A 16,934-nucleotide genomic window follows, 5' to 3' on the forward strand; every position below is an offset into this window, starting at 1 on the left:
TTGTTCTTAAGCTGGGTGTGGTGGCAGAGCCTTTAATCCCAGCACCGGGGAGGCAGAGGCAGGTGGATCTCTTTGAGTTCAAGGCCAGCCTTGTCATAGTGGCCAGCTGGGGCTGCAGGGAAACCCTGTCTCAGCAACAACAACAACAACAACGACAAAGCCACGTTGTTCTTGCCTCCACCCCAAATGAAACAAAACTACTATTACAACCATGTAAGTAAATGTAATTTTGCTCGCCCACTGCTTCAATATCCAAACCATCAGCAAATCCTGCATTCTCTAAAAATACATTGAATTGATTCACTTATCTATATGTGGTGCTAGTACTTAGCTCACCCCACTACATCTTATCTAAATGACCACAGCAAACTTGAAACTGGGCTTCCTGGTTTTAGTCCAGTCCCTGATAAACTGTCCATTGAGTTGCCCAGTATTGGTTTTTTAAAAATATTTTTTTTTGTTTGTGTGTATGTATGCGTGTATTGCCTACATGTGCACCTGAGTCATGCAATGCCCACGGAGGTCAGAAGCGGACCTCAGATCCCCTGGAACTGGAGTCATGGATGGTTGTTAGCCACCATGTGGGTGCTGGGAACTGAACCCAGGTCCTCCACAAGTGCATTAGTGCTCTTAACCACTGAGCCATCTCTCCGCCCCCCCCGTATTGCTTTTATTTTTTTATTTTATGAATGTATTGCCTACGTGTATGTAAGTGCACCCACGTCATACAATGCCTTTGGAGGACAGAAGAGGACATTGGGTCCCCCGGAACTGGAGTTTCAGGCAGTTCTTGGCCCCCATGTGGGTGCTGGGAGCCAAATCCAGGGTCCTCATGTATAGCACTCTGCAAGAGCAACTAGTGTTCTTAACCGGTGCCTTAACTCTCCAGCCCTCCAGTGTTGTTTAAAAATATCACAAATTAGGGGATGGACAGATGGTTCAGCAGTTAAGAGCACTTGCTCTTGTGCAGAGGACCCAGGTTTGGTTCCCAGTACCCACATGGCGACAGGAGTTCAGAGAATCCTCAAAGAAGGATGGTGCAGCATGAACGAAACAACTCAAGTAGAATCTCAGTGAAGTACCAGGGGGCTCTCTGCTGAGGGAACAGAGGCCAGGAGCTCCTGTACCACAGTGCATTTGTTGCTTTAACCTGAGTAAGCAGGACAAACAATACAACTTTTACTCTGCGGTCAGTCATATGAAAACTTCCTCAAGATGTCTAAGTACTACCCACAACTCCAGTTCCAGGGGATCTGATGTCCTCTTCTGGAATCCACAGGAACCAAGCACATTCAGATACATGCAGACAAAACACTCATACACATAAAAATTTTTTTTTAATGTATTCACAAATTAGTTGTGGTAGCACACGTCTTTAATCCCAACACTCGGGAGGATTGGCCCAAGTTTAAGGCCAGTCTAGGTCGGAGTACATAGCAAGACTTTACAACAATTAGTCAATGCTGATTCCAGCACTCTGTAAAAATATTACCTAGTTATCCCAAAGGAAAATCTTATGTTGTGCTTTTGCTTTAACCGCTCATGTTCTCTCATGGGACAGAATTTAAAGTAACTACTTTTAAAGTCATACTAAATCTTGTTCCTGTCACATTTCTTTTTCTGTGTGTGGTGTGTACATACACAGAGGCCAAAGGAAGACCTTGGGTTGTCCTGCTCAATTACTGCAGGCCTAGAATAGAGCATAGGACCCCGAAGGCTAAAACAGGAAGCAGTTTGTAGACAATACCAGCACAGTGACCTGGAGAGACAGATTTCTCTAAAAGCAGAGCCCTGAACAAAGAAAAATAAAGCTTTTTATACTTTTTTTGCTTTCATGTTTCTTATAGATTACAGAATATGTTTTGTTGGTATTTATTAAATACTGTAAGAGGATGCCAAATGGCTGGAATGTAGGCAAAGGGGCTTGAATAGGAGACCCACAGAAATACACCTACACACAGACAACGTTCATACCTCATCTGTCACCTCTATGGCCAAAGGAGCAAGGCAAGGTAGGATTAGGAAGGCCCTTTGTGGCAAGAATAAAGCTTTTAAATTCCCCCAAAACAGAGAACCATGCCCTAAATAGGTTCTCTGGGTTCCAGCCACTCTGTTTGGACTGGGACATGAACAATTCTTTACATCCAATCTGTGATTTCTTCTATGACGTTTCCTGTACCATCAATTCCAAGCAACAGTTACCAAATTGAAATTTCCATAGACCCCTTCCTTCAGTGGCCAGAAAATAGTCTAAGGCTAAGAAGATTTAGTAGATAGCATTTTGGTCTGTTGTTTTGCTGGGATATTAAGGGCCTTTGAGGTATCATTCGATATGATTTCCACAACAGCCTGTAACGTGAAATACAGTTTAACATGTAGATGGGAGTACGGTACGTACGCCCAGGACCCATCTCTGTCAGTGCCTGGGTCATAGTATTGGATTTGCTCTGGAGACCATTCCTTGTCCTTCCAATTACCAATTTGTGAGGCCCATCATTTTCTTTGGGTCTCCCTGTCTCGGTATACCTGTACTCCCAAATGTTCTCTCCTAGCCAAAGGAAGAAGTAAAAAGGAAGGGCAAATAACCCCTAGTACACAGACACCTGACCAATTCGAGGGAAGTACAGCATAGGCTCTTTTCCCACATATCCAATATAGCCTGCCTGGAACCTACCATACAGTGTTTGCCTTGACATTATCCCATCCCTGCTGAAGATGAGCAGTTAGACAAGGGGTGGTGGTGGTGGTGGTGGTAGTATAAAATCTTTGACCTAAACATGTTGGGTTTCCTATAGAAACATTAAATCACCCTCCATATTGGGCAATGTAGTTCTTTTTAATAAGGGAGGTTTTAAAAAGCCAAACCCTAGCTAGGTGTGGTGGTGCACGCCTTTAATCCCAGCACTCGAAGGCAGAGGCAGGCAGATCTCTGTGAGTTCAAGGCCAGCCTGGTCTACATAGTGACTTCCAGGACTTCCAGGACAGCTGGGGCTACAGGGAGACTCTGTCTCAAAAAGACCAAAAAAAAAAAAAAAGAAGCCAAACCCTTGTAGCAAGATAGAGGTACTGTGTTTCATCTTGGGGCTCAAGAGGATTGAACTGTATCCTCCTCTTGGTCCCCCATATTGGTTGCCCCACACACATGGCAAGAGAAAACAGTAAGGGACTGGGCTATGGTCTCTTCTAGGGCTAGAAACAGGTTTCTCACTGTGGTAGAGATAGGAGGTGGACTGCTATTTCTTCATAGAAGGAATGAAGGACCTCATGGGATGAGGCTCGGAGTGAGACTGTGGCCCCTTTAAAATACAATGTGGTACCTGGGTCTCTCTCTCTCTCTCTCTCTCTCTCTCTCTCTCTCTCTCTCTCTCTCTCTCTCTCTGCCTTGAGATGGTGTGTCATGTGTTCCAGGGTGACCTCAAACTGTGTAGTTGAGGATGATCTTGAACTTTTGATCCTCTTGAGAGTTGAGAGATGCATTAATCTATAGATATAACAATAAGTCATTAGGAGCCAGGTGTGGTGTACACCTTTAATCCCAGCACTTGGGAGGCAGAAGCAGGTGGATCTTTGTGAGTTCCAGGCCAGCTGGGGCTACAGGGTGACCCTATCTCAAAAAAGACAAAAAAAAAAAAACCAAAAAACCCAATGTCATTAGGAGTCAGTTTAATAATTATTTAGTGAAAAACTAGTATTAGGCTCTTGCTTCCTGTGTCTGCTTGATGATGTAAGAGCGTAACTTCTGCTGCTCCTACTTCAGACACCTCCAGCCACCATGCCTCCCCACCATGAGCTGTAAGCTCAAATAAACTCTTCCTTTTATTAAAACAAAACAAACAAACAAAACTAGTATTAGGCTCTCCTTTACGTCCTGTTACCTGTCTAAGCCTCAGGTTCCTAAGCCTCATATCAGTGTCAGGTATGGGCTCCATCCTATGAAGCAGACCTCAAATCCAATCAGAGTGGTAGGTTATTCCCATATTTGTGCCACTGTTGCATGGATGGGCATAACTTGCCAGTCTCCCTACATTCTCAATGGACCGTGTGAGCATTTTTCAGTCCCTAAGGGCACTTGTTTTTCCAGTGGCCCTTCCACTGACAATAAGCACATTGATTCTGCCCCAATTTTGCCTCTCGATGAGGCATGTCTGCCTACCTGCTTCTCTGTTTTTGCCTTGACATGGCAGAGCCTCCCTCGAGGTGTGGGTGAGGGTGCCCCGAATGTTCCACTAGTATAGCAGCTAGCAGTCACTTTCTTTTTCATCCTTTGGCCCGTCTCATGTCTGGCCTCGTGTTCCTGATCGACAAAATCCTTCAAGGTTACCTCCAATAATTGGCTGGCATAAATGATAGCAAAGCCTGCTAGCTTTTGTAATTTGCAGCAAATGTCTCCATGGGCCTGACCATAGAGTAAACAAAGGCTATGTTTACCACCCATTGATTCTCAGCTGCTTCCGGCAGAGTGCCTCATACAGTCTCTCATAAAATTGACCTGGGCCCTCCTCAGGTCCCTGGAGCTCCACTGAGATTTTCCTGGGTTTGTGGCCCGTTTCCATCTTCTTTCATGCCATACATAAGGGCTTCTTGGTAGAGTTTAAGTTTCTGCAGTTCTATTTCATCATTAGGGTTCCAGCCAGGGTCTTCCTCAGGGATCTGGGCTTGGGGACAGGCCATGACATTATATCGGCTGGGGCATCTTTCCCTTTAAAGCTGACACAGCACCTTTCTTCAGTATTAAGTATCATTAGGAAGAAGCTGGAGACAGTTGGCCCATATGGGAGTATGAATGCAGAAGAGATTGCATTAAGTCAATCAGGGCCTGAGGGTTATCAGAAAGGTGTATGATGTTTTCAAATTAAGAGCTCAGTGGAGGGCTGATAAACGAAAATGTGCCAGCCTTCCTGCACTTGTCCTTCCTGGTCATGGGGTGGGGGGTGGGGGGCTTGGGCTTCCTCCTGTGGCAGTTATAAGGCACTTTGGTAGCTCCTACAGTAGGGAGAACTGTTGGCTTGGACTCTCTCTGCTTTTCCCAGAGTGTAGGGAGTTGAAACCAGAGGCTCCAGAGTGGCTTCAGGCAAGAGAGTTTTAGGCTGACCCTGAGAGAGAAGGAACTCCTGGCGAGTAAGCAGGTTCTGGTGAGGCCCCAGCTGCAGCAGGGGCAGGTAGTAACTCCAGCACTGGGGGGACCAAGGCTCCAGCTTAATGACGCTGGTGTAGGTGGTGTGGGTGGTGGAGGGAACAGGGCAAGTAAAGCAGGGGGAATCTCTTCTGGTTCCACAAACAGAACAGGCTTTTTAGGTTCTGGCTTATATTTTGAGGCCAGTGCCACCCTAGCCAGCATGATCCTAGTTTTCCTTTAGACAAGTCTTAACTATTGTGGCGAGAATAGACTATGTCCTACCAGCAAACTACTATGAGGAAACTGGTCCGGATGCCCTGGGTCACCCACAATGTTTTTGAACACTTTATTACCTCCTTGTCCACCAATCCCTCAGGCCATCCCACCCCAAGGATGGTCAGTCTATTTCACGTTTGGAGTTTTCTGGGAATCAGTTCGACAGCATAATTTCCTGAATATCCTTCCTTAAAAACTTTCACCATACACTCTAGAGGGGTGTGCTTATTTTGTGTGCCACTCACTTCTTTCCCCTAGCAGACAACAATCACACACAAGAATGGAAAAGCAGGGGTCAACTTTTGCTTAGTCCAACTCTGGCTGTTGTCTTCTCAGAGGTATCTCAGGTGCCTGCCTCTTAGCACTGGCAAGAGTACACAATGCCTGATCACCATCTTTCCAAAGAGAGCCACCCTAAGCTGTGAGGTTCACCATGGGCCTTGCTTTGACTCTTGGCCAAGTTGTAACTTTCTAGTTGTGCATCTCATTCACATGCACAGCCCTCCTAATGCTTAGTCTTTGAAAGCCACCGTAGAACTATCTTCCCTGTGAGTACTCACCCAGTTCCCAGATCTTCACTTCGCCCATTTGGGGTGGGCTCCAAAACCAAATTCCTTAGTGGATGGGTTTTTAAAAATTTTTTATTTTATGTGTATGCATGTAAGTGCACCCATGTTGGCAATGGGTCAGAAGAGGGAGGAGGTCCACGGAGGTCAGATCCCCTGGGACTGGAATTATGGACAGTTGTTAGCTGCCATGTGGGTTCTGGGATTCAAACCTGGGTCTTCTGCAAGAACAACCAGTGTTCTTAACTGCTGAGCCATCTCTCCGGCCCCATGGATGGGTTCTTAGCTGAGCTAGTTCCTGTGCTCACCAAGTCTGGTGTGCTCCTGAAGTCTACGCCCCCATATGCTAGGAGGGCAAGTCTCCTACGGATCAAGCAGTCCACAGGCACTCGAGTGAGCACTACTCCCAGTGCTCCACGGAAACTGGCATTCCAGTGACAAAGGAGGTGCAACTCACCGTCTCTGGTCTCTAAAATGCAGCAGGGCTAGAATAGAGAACAGGACCCCAAAAGCTAAAACAGGAAGCTGTTTATTGCTAGTACAGTGATCCTGAAAGAGAAATTTCTCTAAAGCAGAGCCCTGAACAAAGAAAAATTCAGTTTGTAGTTTTGAGGGATTTTTTTGCTTTCATTTTTTAAAATAGGTAACAGTATATGTTAAAAAATTATTTTGTGTGTATGAGCGTATTGCCTTGCATGTATTTAAGTACATCCATGTTGTGCAATGCCTGTGAGAAGAGGGTGTCAGATTCCCCTGGAACTGGAGTTAAAGGTGGTTGTTAGCCATCATGTGAGTGCTGGAAATAGAACTCAGGTCCTCAGGAAGAGCAGTCAGTGCTCCTAAGGACTGAACCATCTCTCCAGCCCCAGGAACAGTACACATTTTGATTTTTTTTTTTTTTTTTTTTTTTTTTTGAGACAGGGTCTCCCTGTAGCCTCAACTGGCCTAGAACTCTCTATGTAGATCAGATTGGCTTTAAATCAGAGATCTGCCTGCCTCTGCCTCCCAAGTGCTGGGATTAAAGGCGTGGGCTACCTTGCCTGGCTTTGATTGGTGTTTTTAAAAACACTGTAAGAGGATACAAAATGTCTGGAATGCTAGGGGAACAGGGAGACCTTGAGTATTTGAACAGAACACATGCAGAAATGCACCACACACAGACCTCATTCATACCTTATGCACTTCTTTGGAACAGGGGCTCTTACTAAACCCAGAGCTAAAATGATGGCCAGCCAGCCCCAGGGATCCTCCTGCCTCCTTCCCACATACCTGGGATTACAAGTAAACATGGTCACACCGAGTCTTCTACCCGGTTGCTGGGATCTGAACTTTTTGTAAAACATATATTTTTTTTTTGTATGAGTGTTATGCCTGTGCAACTGTGTCATGCAGTCAGTGCCCATGGAGGTCAGAAGTGGGTAACCGGTCCCCTGGAATTGGAGTTACAGATGGCTGTGAGCCACCTTCTGGGTGCTGGGAATCGAACCCAGGTCCTCTTCAAGAGTAGCCAATGCTCTTAAATGCTGAGCCATCTCTCCGGTCTGAACTTGTCTTCATGTGCTCTTAATGAGGCCATCCTGCTCCATTTCTAATTGTACCTCATACCACTGCCTCCCACTCTTGGTAATCCAGCTACACTTGATTTCTGATCTCAAGTCCTTCCCATCAGGGGCTACTGAACTTCTTGCTGTTTCTTTTGCCTGGTATGCCGTTTTTGTGTTCCCCAGGGGTTCTGGTTCCTCCAAGGGCTGGGGCCTGCTGTGGAAAATTGACTGAGGAGAGTCAGCCACAGGAGGGGCTTGTGGCGCCATCTTGGGACGGAAGCTGCGAGCTACCAGGAACATGCAGCGGTGGGCATGGGGAATGCGCAGCAGCCAGGTGTACTCAAGGACAGACTGGCCTGGCACTTATGAACCTGAGGCAAGACTGCTGGCTGGAGACATGGGTGAAAGCTAGCAGTGACTATGGGCATGCTGCAGGAGCCATCTGATATGGCGGGCTATGAGCCGCAGCTGGAGCTAGACAATGGATGCTCGTTTCTTTCTAAGTCACCCCCCACCCCACGATAATAATAAATGCACATAAAGATATGTTATATAGTTTGCCTGACAGCATAAGAGACCCAGTGCAAATTTATCCTGTTGGTAGTCCACAAGTCCTGAGGAAGGCCTATATCTGCAGTCTTGGGGGACAGAAGATCATCACAGGCCAGAGTGTTAGCTAGTGCTAACACCAAACCATCTCCCGAGATTGTCATGATCCTCCCCACTACAGAATTAGGTTGTAGTTTAATAGAATGTTTCTGCCATTTACAGGCATACATCTAGGGAGCTTTACTTCACTGAGCCTTTGAATGTGTTTGTATAATTTAAGTATCATCTACTGTTGTGTAGCACAAGATAAAACCTATCTCAGAGGAAGCTGGGTAAACAAAGGATGTTCTAAAGGAAAACAAGATGGTAAAGGGTGGTAAACAGGATGTTTTAAGAGGTGAAACATTCCACCCTGCAGGGAAGCTCCTTAAGCTCAGGAAGCAAACTCAGTAGCCTCAGAAGTCCCTGAACCTGAGCAGATTCACTAGACCCCTCTCTCCCCAAGCATACGTAATCCCGAAGGATTGCTGAGGGATTTTCTCAGACAAGCTGTGCTGCCTAGCAGACTCAGACCTACGGAGCTACCTGGAAAGGATACTCTCCAGCCTGCTGAGCTGCCTGCATGTTGTGCAGCAAGCTTTCCTGCTTTCGTGAGCTGTCACCCATGCTGGGGTGGCCTTTGGTGATGCAGCGGTCTTTGAGTCATTTCTGCTACTGTAACCCCTCGCCCACATCCCTTAAGTAACCCCAATAAAACTCATTAGCTGACTAAGCTGAACTTTGGTGGTATGCTTACTTTGGTTTATCCTTGGTTCCCTATCTGAGGTGAGTAGATGTTGAGTGTCATATACATACCTACTGTATCACTTTGTTAGAATTAAAAACACATCAGACAGAATTGAGTGGTCAAAAAACTGTTCTTATTCTAAAACTTGTATTACAATCAATTGCTTGTTTTATCTTTGAACACTAGTGTCTTATGCTACTACATTCCCATTTATTGACAAATGGGTAAATATTGATAGAAAAATAGCATTCACTTAAATACTTTGGTTTCAACAGGTATTGTACACTGGAAGACTCATCTGTATTATTCATTGTTATAATAAATATTTCAGTGTCCATTACATGTAGTTACTGTTCAGAAGACTAGGGTAAGCCAGACAAGTTGGTGTATACCTGTAACCCCCACACTCTGAAGGCAGAGGTAGGCTGAACTCAAGTTCAAAGCCACCCTGGCCTACTGACCCACTCTCAAAAAGCTAGAGTGGGGGAGTGGAACATGGATTTCTATTGAAAGTTATGATTATTCAGATGAGGCCTTTAAAACCAGTAATAGGATCTTGAGCAATGGTATAAAATCCATTTTGTCACAGTAGCATTTAGTCCGTGACTTTGAAGATTCTTCATTATTTTGAGGCTCAAAATCCTAACAATTATATTTGGTAGCAAATCAGACATGACATATTTACTCACATGGTAAATATAATAAAATTTCAAAAGCACAAATACTTTATGCATACTACTGAAATAAATATGGTATGGTTTATTTACAAACGGAAACAAATTAACAGTGAACAGTATTTTAGAAGGGCTGAATACACACCTTTTATTTTCTTCAGGATCAGGTTTGTGACTTAATTATATAAACATGAGAAGCCCAAGTTCTGCAACCTAAAAATACTTATTAAAACTATATTAATACTTTAGTAAACTATACAAAAAAGATGAGACAAACATGTACATTTATAGAACTGCATGTCAGTCAGGCCAGATCCTGCAGAGGGAATTCCCAGCATGACCTCATTCATCTGTGAGGACACAGAGCAATCCTTGTTTTAGACATACACTTCATCTTGTCCAGCATGGGCCGCCTTCACTTTCTGATGGTTTCCTTCTTGGAATGTGCATGTCTAGTTGCCTGCTTCTCAGAGCAGACGTTTACCTAAAAGATGTTATAACAGTTAGCTGCTACTTATTAAACTGAACCAACAAGAAATTCTGAAGAGTAGAAAGAGTGAGGAGGCGGCAGGCAGAGGTCCAGGGAAAGGTGGACAGAAGAAAACCCAACAAATTACAACTAATACTTTTCTGGATTTTTCAAGGATTAAGCCTTTAATCCCAGCACTCGGGAGACAGAGGCAGGCAGATCTCTGTGAGTTCAAGGCAAGCCTGGTCTACATAGTGAGTTCCAGGCCAGCTAGGGCTGGACCCTATCTCAAAAAAAAAAAAGGCATCTTTCTAAATAAAAAAATGTATAAACTACACAATTTCTGGGGGCAGGAGCCGGCTCAGCAGCTGAGAGCTCTTGCTGCTCTTCAGAGGACCAGAGCTCATTTCCCAACACCTGTGTTGTACTGCTCACAGTGCCTAAACTCCAGCTCCAGGGGCTCTGAGATGCTCTTCCGGCTACTGTGGGTACCATACATATGCATGAACTCACACATACACAAATAAAATTAAAATCTTGAACCCCTATAGCAACTAACAACTGTCTCTAACTCCAGTTCCAGGGGATCCAACACCCACTTCTGACCTCCTCGGGCATTGTGTGACAGAGATACACTTGCATACATGCAGGCAACACATTCATACACATAAAATAAGTATTAGCTGGATGTGGTGGTGCACACCATTAATCCCAGCACTTGGGAGGCAGAGGCAGGCGGATCTCTGTGAGTTCAAGGCCAGCCTGGTCTACATAGTGACTTCCAGGACAAGCTGGACCACAGGGATAATTTCAGATCTTGAGTTACCTTCCTCATCCACCAGCCATTGGAGGAGGACTGGGGCCACGAAGATGACTAATTCGACCCATTCTTCGAGGAGGGTTTCCTGGTGGCCTAATATAATAAAAGATAAAAGTTAATACTTTCTGTTTGGTAGACACAAAAACTAGATCCCAGAGGTGGAAATTCCAGTCAATACCAGATTTCAAACTAAAATTCCAGATACCTGTGCTACTGGGGATGTGGCTGCTAGTCCAGTGCTATCTCACAAAGTGGATGAGTGCATCACTGGTGCTGAGAAATGCCTGGTGGTGCTATGCTTACTGACTATAATTGTGTACCATTAGTGATTTACACACCAAGGCTGCCCGAGTTAAAAGAGGGTATTGGGTACAGATCTGGGGAATTCTCATTTGCTGCAGTGGCACTAAAGGGAAAGCTGACTTGGGTGGCTTGAAGATTCTCACACAGAATCAAGAGAGCAGTGGGAGCACACATTCTAGGACCAGGTGCTGGAGAAACAGGAAGCTGCTATTACTTTGGAACACACACATCCTGTGAGGGCTGGAGTCTGCCATGCACATACAGCTCCTTCAGAGTTTCCAGAGAAGCAACCTGGCTGCATCGCTTGGCAAACCAATCAACTTTTTTTTTTGGGACAGGGTCTCTCTGTAGCCCCAGCTGACTTTGAAACTCACTATGTAGACCAGGCTGGCCTTGAACTCAGAGATTGGTTACCTCTGCCTCCTGAATGCTGGGATTAAAGGCATCAGCCAGTACACCCAGCTCATCTTTTTCTTTTTTAATAGATAAAGATGGGCATGGACACTCACATCTGTTATCTCAGGCCCTTGGAAGGCTGAGGCAAGAAGATGATTCCCAGATTCAAGGCCAGCCTGGGATGTGTAGCAAGGACCAGGCCAACCAGAGCTACACAGCAAAGCACTATCTCATACCCTGCCCCCAATAAAAATAGAAATAATTAAAAGCCTGGTGGTTCATGCCTTTATTACAGGAGGCAGAGGCAGGTGGACATCTCTAAGATCAAGGCCAGTCTGGTCTACATGGTGAGTTCTAGGCCATCTGAGGCTACAAGGAAACCCTGTCTCAAAAAACTGAAAACTAAAAATAAAACCAAACAAAACCAAATCAAACAAAAAGAAAGCAGTCTTTAGCAGTCTTTAGTCTGCTAAAGAGTCTTTAAAGCAGCAATTATTACTTACGACACGGATAAAAATGCAAAACAGTTACAGCAAGGAGACATGGGATGCACATGAACCGCAGCTCCTCCTCTAAGGAAAGCCCAGCTCAGCCCAGTGTTGTTCCAGCGGAATGTTTCATTCACAGCTGGAAATTCACACTGTAATGTGAAATCTCCAGGTTTTAATGATGGCCATCAGCTTTCAGTCTCTCACTTACCTTTCCCACAGCATATACTTTAGTTTCCCCAGTTTATCTCATCAGCGGCAACCTGACTTCATAGTAATTTATAGTAACTTGTTAATTTTGTGAAAGAAGACTTAATCTTCCAAAGCCTAACTGTATCTAAAGTGTCTAAGACACAAGGGGTGAACAACGGCCATCGGGAAAGGCCATACATACCCTCTTCCGTCATCGTATCTGGAATCAGACGAGCTTCCGTAGCCTCTCCTCTTTTTCACATCTTGCTGAAGCAGGGTCTTGAAACTGAAACAAGAGGCAGAAAAGACGTATCACTTAAAAATTTGTCTTTTTGTGGGTCTTGCCATTGCCCCAGCTGGTCTGGAACTTGCTATAGACACCAGGCTGGCCTCATACTCGGAGATCTGCCTGCTTCTGCCACCCCAATGCATGGATTAAACAGCAGTTTGACTTTGACATCATTATCAAGTGTTTTACTGTGAAAGGGTGACTAACCCTACTTAGTGGTCTGAGCCCACACTTCCTGAAGCCAGCTGGGCAACATCTAGCTTCATCCGTGTCTACAGAGTGTGCTATGCTCTGTGCCTCATTCACTGGTTTGCATCTGCTAGTAACTCGCCTGGACAGCATGAAACCAGAGCTGTCACCAGTTTCACTGCCCCCATTAGATTTCACACTCTATTTTCAGTCACCAGCCCACTAACCTACTCTGTTTTTACAGGTCTCACATTCATCAACCCTACAGTTCCTCTGTCAACCGCCTACCTAACATGCCTTATGTATAATGTGCACTGGACGATTAATACAGACTAATAGCTGGTCCAAGTACAGGGAGTGTGGGGGGTGGTGCTCAGCCATAAATAGGGCATTTCTATTACAACGAGCCAGAGGTTGGGGAGGACTAGGACGAAACAGTGCCTCCTAGATATGACAGAACATTTGTGTTCATGAACTCATAACAGCTGTGGCTGCCTGCATAGGATCAAGTCTGATTACTAGCCCCATCACCAGCTGAAAAGCTATTGACAGTGGATGACTGCCAGGGGAGAACAAGTTTTCTCTAGGGGTGTGGTCCAGTGGATGGACCACACCCATGCACATATGGGTAGCACTAATGTTCTCAGTGGGTTATAAAAAAGAAGACCTAAACTAAGGAGGGGACATGGAGACAGGGTAGTTGGAGGGGATAGTGGGAGAGTTAGTATGATCAAAATATATTGTATACATGTATCAAATTCTCAAAGATTAAAAATATTTTTTAGAAAGGTGCTTAGCTTATTTAAGATAACCAATCAACATCATATAATGTAACTACGTCAACTTAAGTATTAGTGCAATTAGGTACTCTTATACTTACAACAAAACAACAAATTCTGCTATTCCCCAGAAGAAATCTGTTATAAAAGATAACCTCCATGGGGACTGATTCCGGCTGTCCAACACTTGTCCTATAAACAAAAGAAAACAAAAACAAAAAAACTTTAGTGAGTGCTACAAGTCTCTGATCCAAAGGCATTACATTTAATTAGTTAAGCAACAGTTAATAGTTCAGGTTTTAATTTTTCATTATTTCTAATAGTCTACAGCAGAAGTCTACTACATGGGCATCATTTTAAGGAAGGGCTCAGGGAGGCAAAGTTCTGAGACCCACAGTTCATTCCTTTAATTTGTTAAATGTCTAGTAGAGTAGGCCTTCATTCTAATTATCTTTTTTTAAAAAAAATTTATTTTTATTTTATGTGTATGAGTGTATTGCCTGCATGTGTGTGAGTGCACCCGTGTCGTGCAATGCCCGTGGAGGTCAGAAGAGGGCTTCGGATTCCCCTGGAACTGGAGTTAAGGACGGTCCGTAGCCGCCGTGTGGGTGCTGGGAATCAAACCCGGTGCTGGGAATCAAACCTGGGTCCTCTGCAAAAGCAGTCAGTGCTCTTAATCACTGAACCATCTCTCCAGCCCCTAAGTATCTCTTTTTTACCTCCTCCTCCCCTCAATGGTAAAATGCAAGCTGCATTTCAGTGTCAAAATATAACATTTTATTTATCTATTTAATCATAATTTATTAATTAATTATTTATTTATTTGTCTTTGAGACAGGGTCTCCCTGTAGCTCCAGCTGGCCTTAAATTCTCAGAGATCTGCCTGCCTCTGCTCTCCAGTGCTGGGATTAAAGGGTATGTCACCATGCCCAGCTTTTTTTTTTTTTTTTGGTGTAAGAATCTATCTATCAAGCTGGGTATGGTGTTGCACGCCTTTAATCCCAGCACTTGGGAGGCAGAGGCAGGCAGACCTTTGAGAGGTCTACATAGCAAGTTCCAGGTCATGTGGGGCTACAGGGAGACCCTATTTCAAAAGGCAAAAAACAAGGCCTGGAGAGATGGTTCAGTGGTTAAGAGCACTTCTAGATGTTGTGAGGTGTTTCACCAGAGGAGACCACTCAAAGTTTTGCTGGTCAGGGCTACACAAGGGTGCGGGAACCCCAGTGTGTAGGCACAAACCACCTCTAGGGTAAGCTTTTATACAGTAAAACCAAAATCAGGGGCGAAAAGTTTAAGTTCCCAAGCTTACGGGTGGAGAGCCCCCTTAACGATTTCTATTCTATTAAGCAACAATTACTATTTTGCAGAAGCAAGCCAAGCATAACCTACAGAAGCCATAAATCTGCAGTTAGCAGGTGCACTCCAGGATATGCTGACCTGTTCCCAAGACAAATGGGTCCTGCAGATGTATGTTCCCACACCCTAGGCCAACTGCTTGATAATTTCAAAGACTAGAGTCAGCCTAAATGTTAATATGGCATGGCTATGGTCAAGAAAGTGCCATATCACATAGAGGACCTAGGTTCGGTTCCCAGAATCCACATGGAGGGCTACAACAGGCTTCTGGCATCCATGGGCATTTGCAGGACATGGGTACACTTACATAAATGCAGGCAAGACACTCATACACATAAGATAAAGAAGTATTTTAAAAAACAAAAGCCCAAAATTCTTACACAAAGAAATTCTACGTTCTAAGTACTGAAAGGAATCTGACTTGTTTTTTCATTGAGTCTAATCAGCTCTAGCTTCTTTCTAAGCAAAACTGAATCTACATCATGAAAGTTAGTACTCTTTCGGGTTTACAAACCAAAAGTCGAAGTATTTTGGGTGAAGAACAGGTGTCCACCAACCACCTCTCAGGGACCTTAAGGGCTTCAGTGTCCCCCTCCCCCTTGCTTTCAGAAGGTACTCATTGGGATCTAATCTCTCATTAGATGAAGAAAGGGCTACAGACTTCAAGGGTGAGTGACAGGTCTGGCTTGGCCTTTTTCTAGCTCTGCTTTGTTGGCTTGATACAACATTTCCCTTCTCTGAGAAAAAGCATGCCCAGGCTGCCCACCATTTGGGATTGGGGGAGAGGTGTCACCAAGCAGTAAGGATCCTTTAGGAAGATGAAGAGCTGATAAATAATCCTAAAATGGATCCAACTGGAACCTGCCAGCTCTTTCTTTGTGATTCTAAAAAATTATGTGCACACCCAGCATTCTGTCTTGCTCTTTGCACTTTCCCTCCTAAATTCTAAAGGCTGAACCCGATACAACCCGGGTATCCACAGATGGAAAAAAGATGCTCTTGAAGGTACATTTGTCAACCACAGAAGTGAGAATAGGTCGTAACACCATACACATTACAATACTCTACGAACTGTTCCAGTACTGCACAAATAGGTGCTACCAGCCTCAAACACAAATAACTACAATCTGCAAGTACCCAAAACTAAAATACAATGTTGATGCTTAGCCCAAAGCTTTGTAAATCAGACGTGAAATTTTGGGACACAAAGAAATTTAAAGCGCTTAAAGTGTACTCAGCCAAGATGTCTCATGATTTCCTTAGTCTCTGGAGATACACAGATGACCCAAATTAGAACCAGCACCTACTTCTAGTGACTCAAGAATGGCTGCCTAAGATTTCAGCAAGGATTTCCACCTGAATCACACAGGTGAGCAGATGCTCTGGTACTGATCTGTGACCACTGATCTTTCCACTCCCCGGCTCTTTAAAGTTGGGGCAAAAACCTGCACTTAACGACTTGTTACACTCTTTGGGGAGGAAACCTATCTAAAACCTTATCTCCGAGCTAGAGAGATAGCTCAGCGCTTAAGCGCACTGGCTACTCTTGCAGAGGGCTTGGGTTCGATTCCCAGCACTCACATGGCCCCTAACAACCGTCCCTAACTCCAGTTCCGGGGATCCGACGCCCTCTTCTGACTTCCGCGGGCGCACTTACACACATGCAGCAATACATCCACACACATAAAATAACAGTAAGTATCTTAAAACTTTTATCTCATGTTCATGCTGGTTCAGCTCTATTATTATTGTTACGTTATGAAAGAGGCAGTAGGGTTGACAATCCTGGCGCCAGCCTCCTTGAGTCCGAATCCAACTAAGCCATTAACTACCTTTGTGATCCTGGGCGAGCTATTTAATCTACGTGTGTCGGGATACTATAGTATTTATCAGAAAGGGGGCGGGGGGGGGGGGATGAGACCCGAAGCAAAGACTGCCACAGTGCCCAAGACAAAAGCGCTACGTGTACAAGGTTAGTAGCATCACAGTCATTCTGGGATACGGACACTACCGTGGGAAACCCGCGGGCGGAGGCCGATGGGCCCAGAGAGCATCCTCATCCCGGGGTTCAGCATCCGCCGCAAAGCGAGGACGAGAGGACCCGAGCCTCCCCACCCCCGACGCCGGCAGCGAGGACCCCC

The 16,934-nt window shown here is 44.9% G+C and overlaps 1 protein-coding gene across 2 annotated transcripts in view; it reads right to left on the minus strand.

The window, feature by feature from the left end:
* Positions 1 to 8,949: 8,949 nt before the first annotated feature.
* The window catches only part of Selenok (selenoprotein K), an 8,290-nt gene continuing 305 nt past the window's right edge, over positions 8,950 to 16,934 (minus strand). Inside the window, exons 2-5 of one of the 2 annotated variants that reach the window (XM_008851834.3) lie at positions 13,539 to 13,629; positions 12,383 to 12,466; positions 10,808 to 10,894; positions 8,950 to 9,996 (exon numbers count right to left, since the gene is read on the minus strand). In XM_008851834.3, the coding sequence (XP_008850056.1) occupies positions 10,813 to 10,894; positions 12,383 to 12,466; positions 13,539 to 13,629 (257 nt within the window). In that variant the 3' untranslated portion in view covers positions 8,950 to 9,996; positions 10,808 to 10,812. Of the gene's footprint in view, positions 9,997 to 10,803; positions 10,895 to 12,382; positions 12,467 to 13,538; positions 13,630 to 16,934 lie in introns of those variants that run through there. The other variant, XM_017802858.2, reaches the window with a different exon arrangement.

Source organism: Nannospalax galili, unplaced genomic scaffold (assembly GCF_000622305.1).
Source record: "Nannospalax galili isolate Female #2095 unplaced genomic scaffold, S.galili_v1.0 scaffold485, whole genome shotgun sequence".
Classification (NCBI taxonomy): Eukaryota; Metazoa; Chordata; class Mammalia; order Rodentia; family Spalacidae; genus Nannospalax; species Nannospalax galili.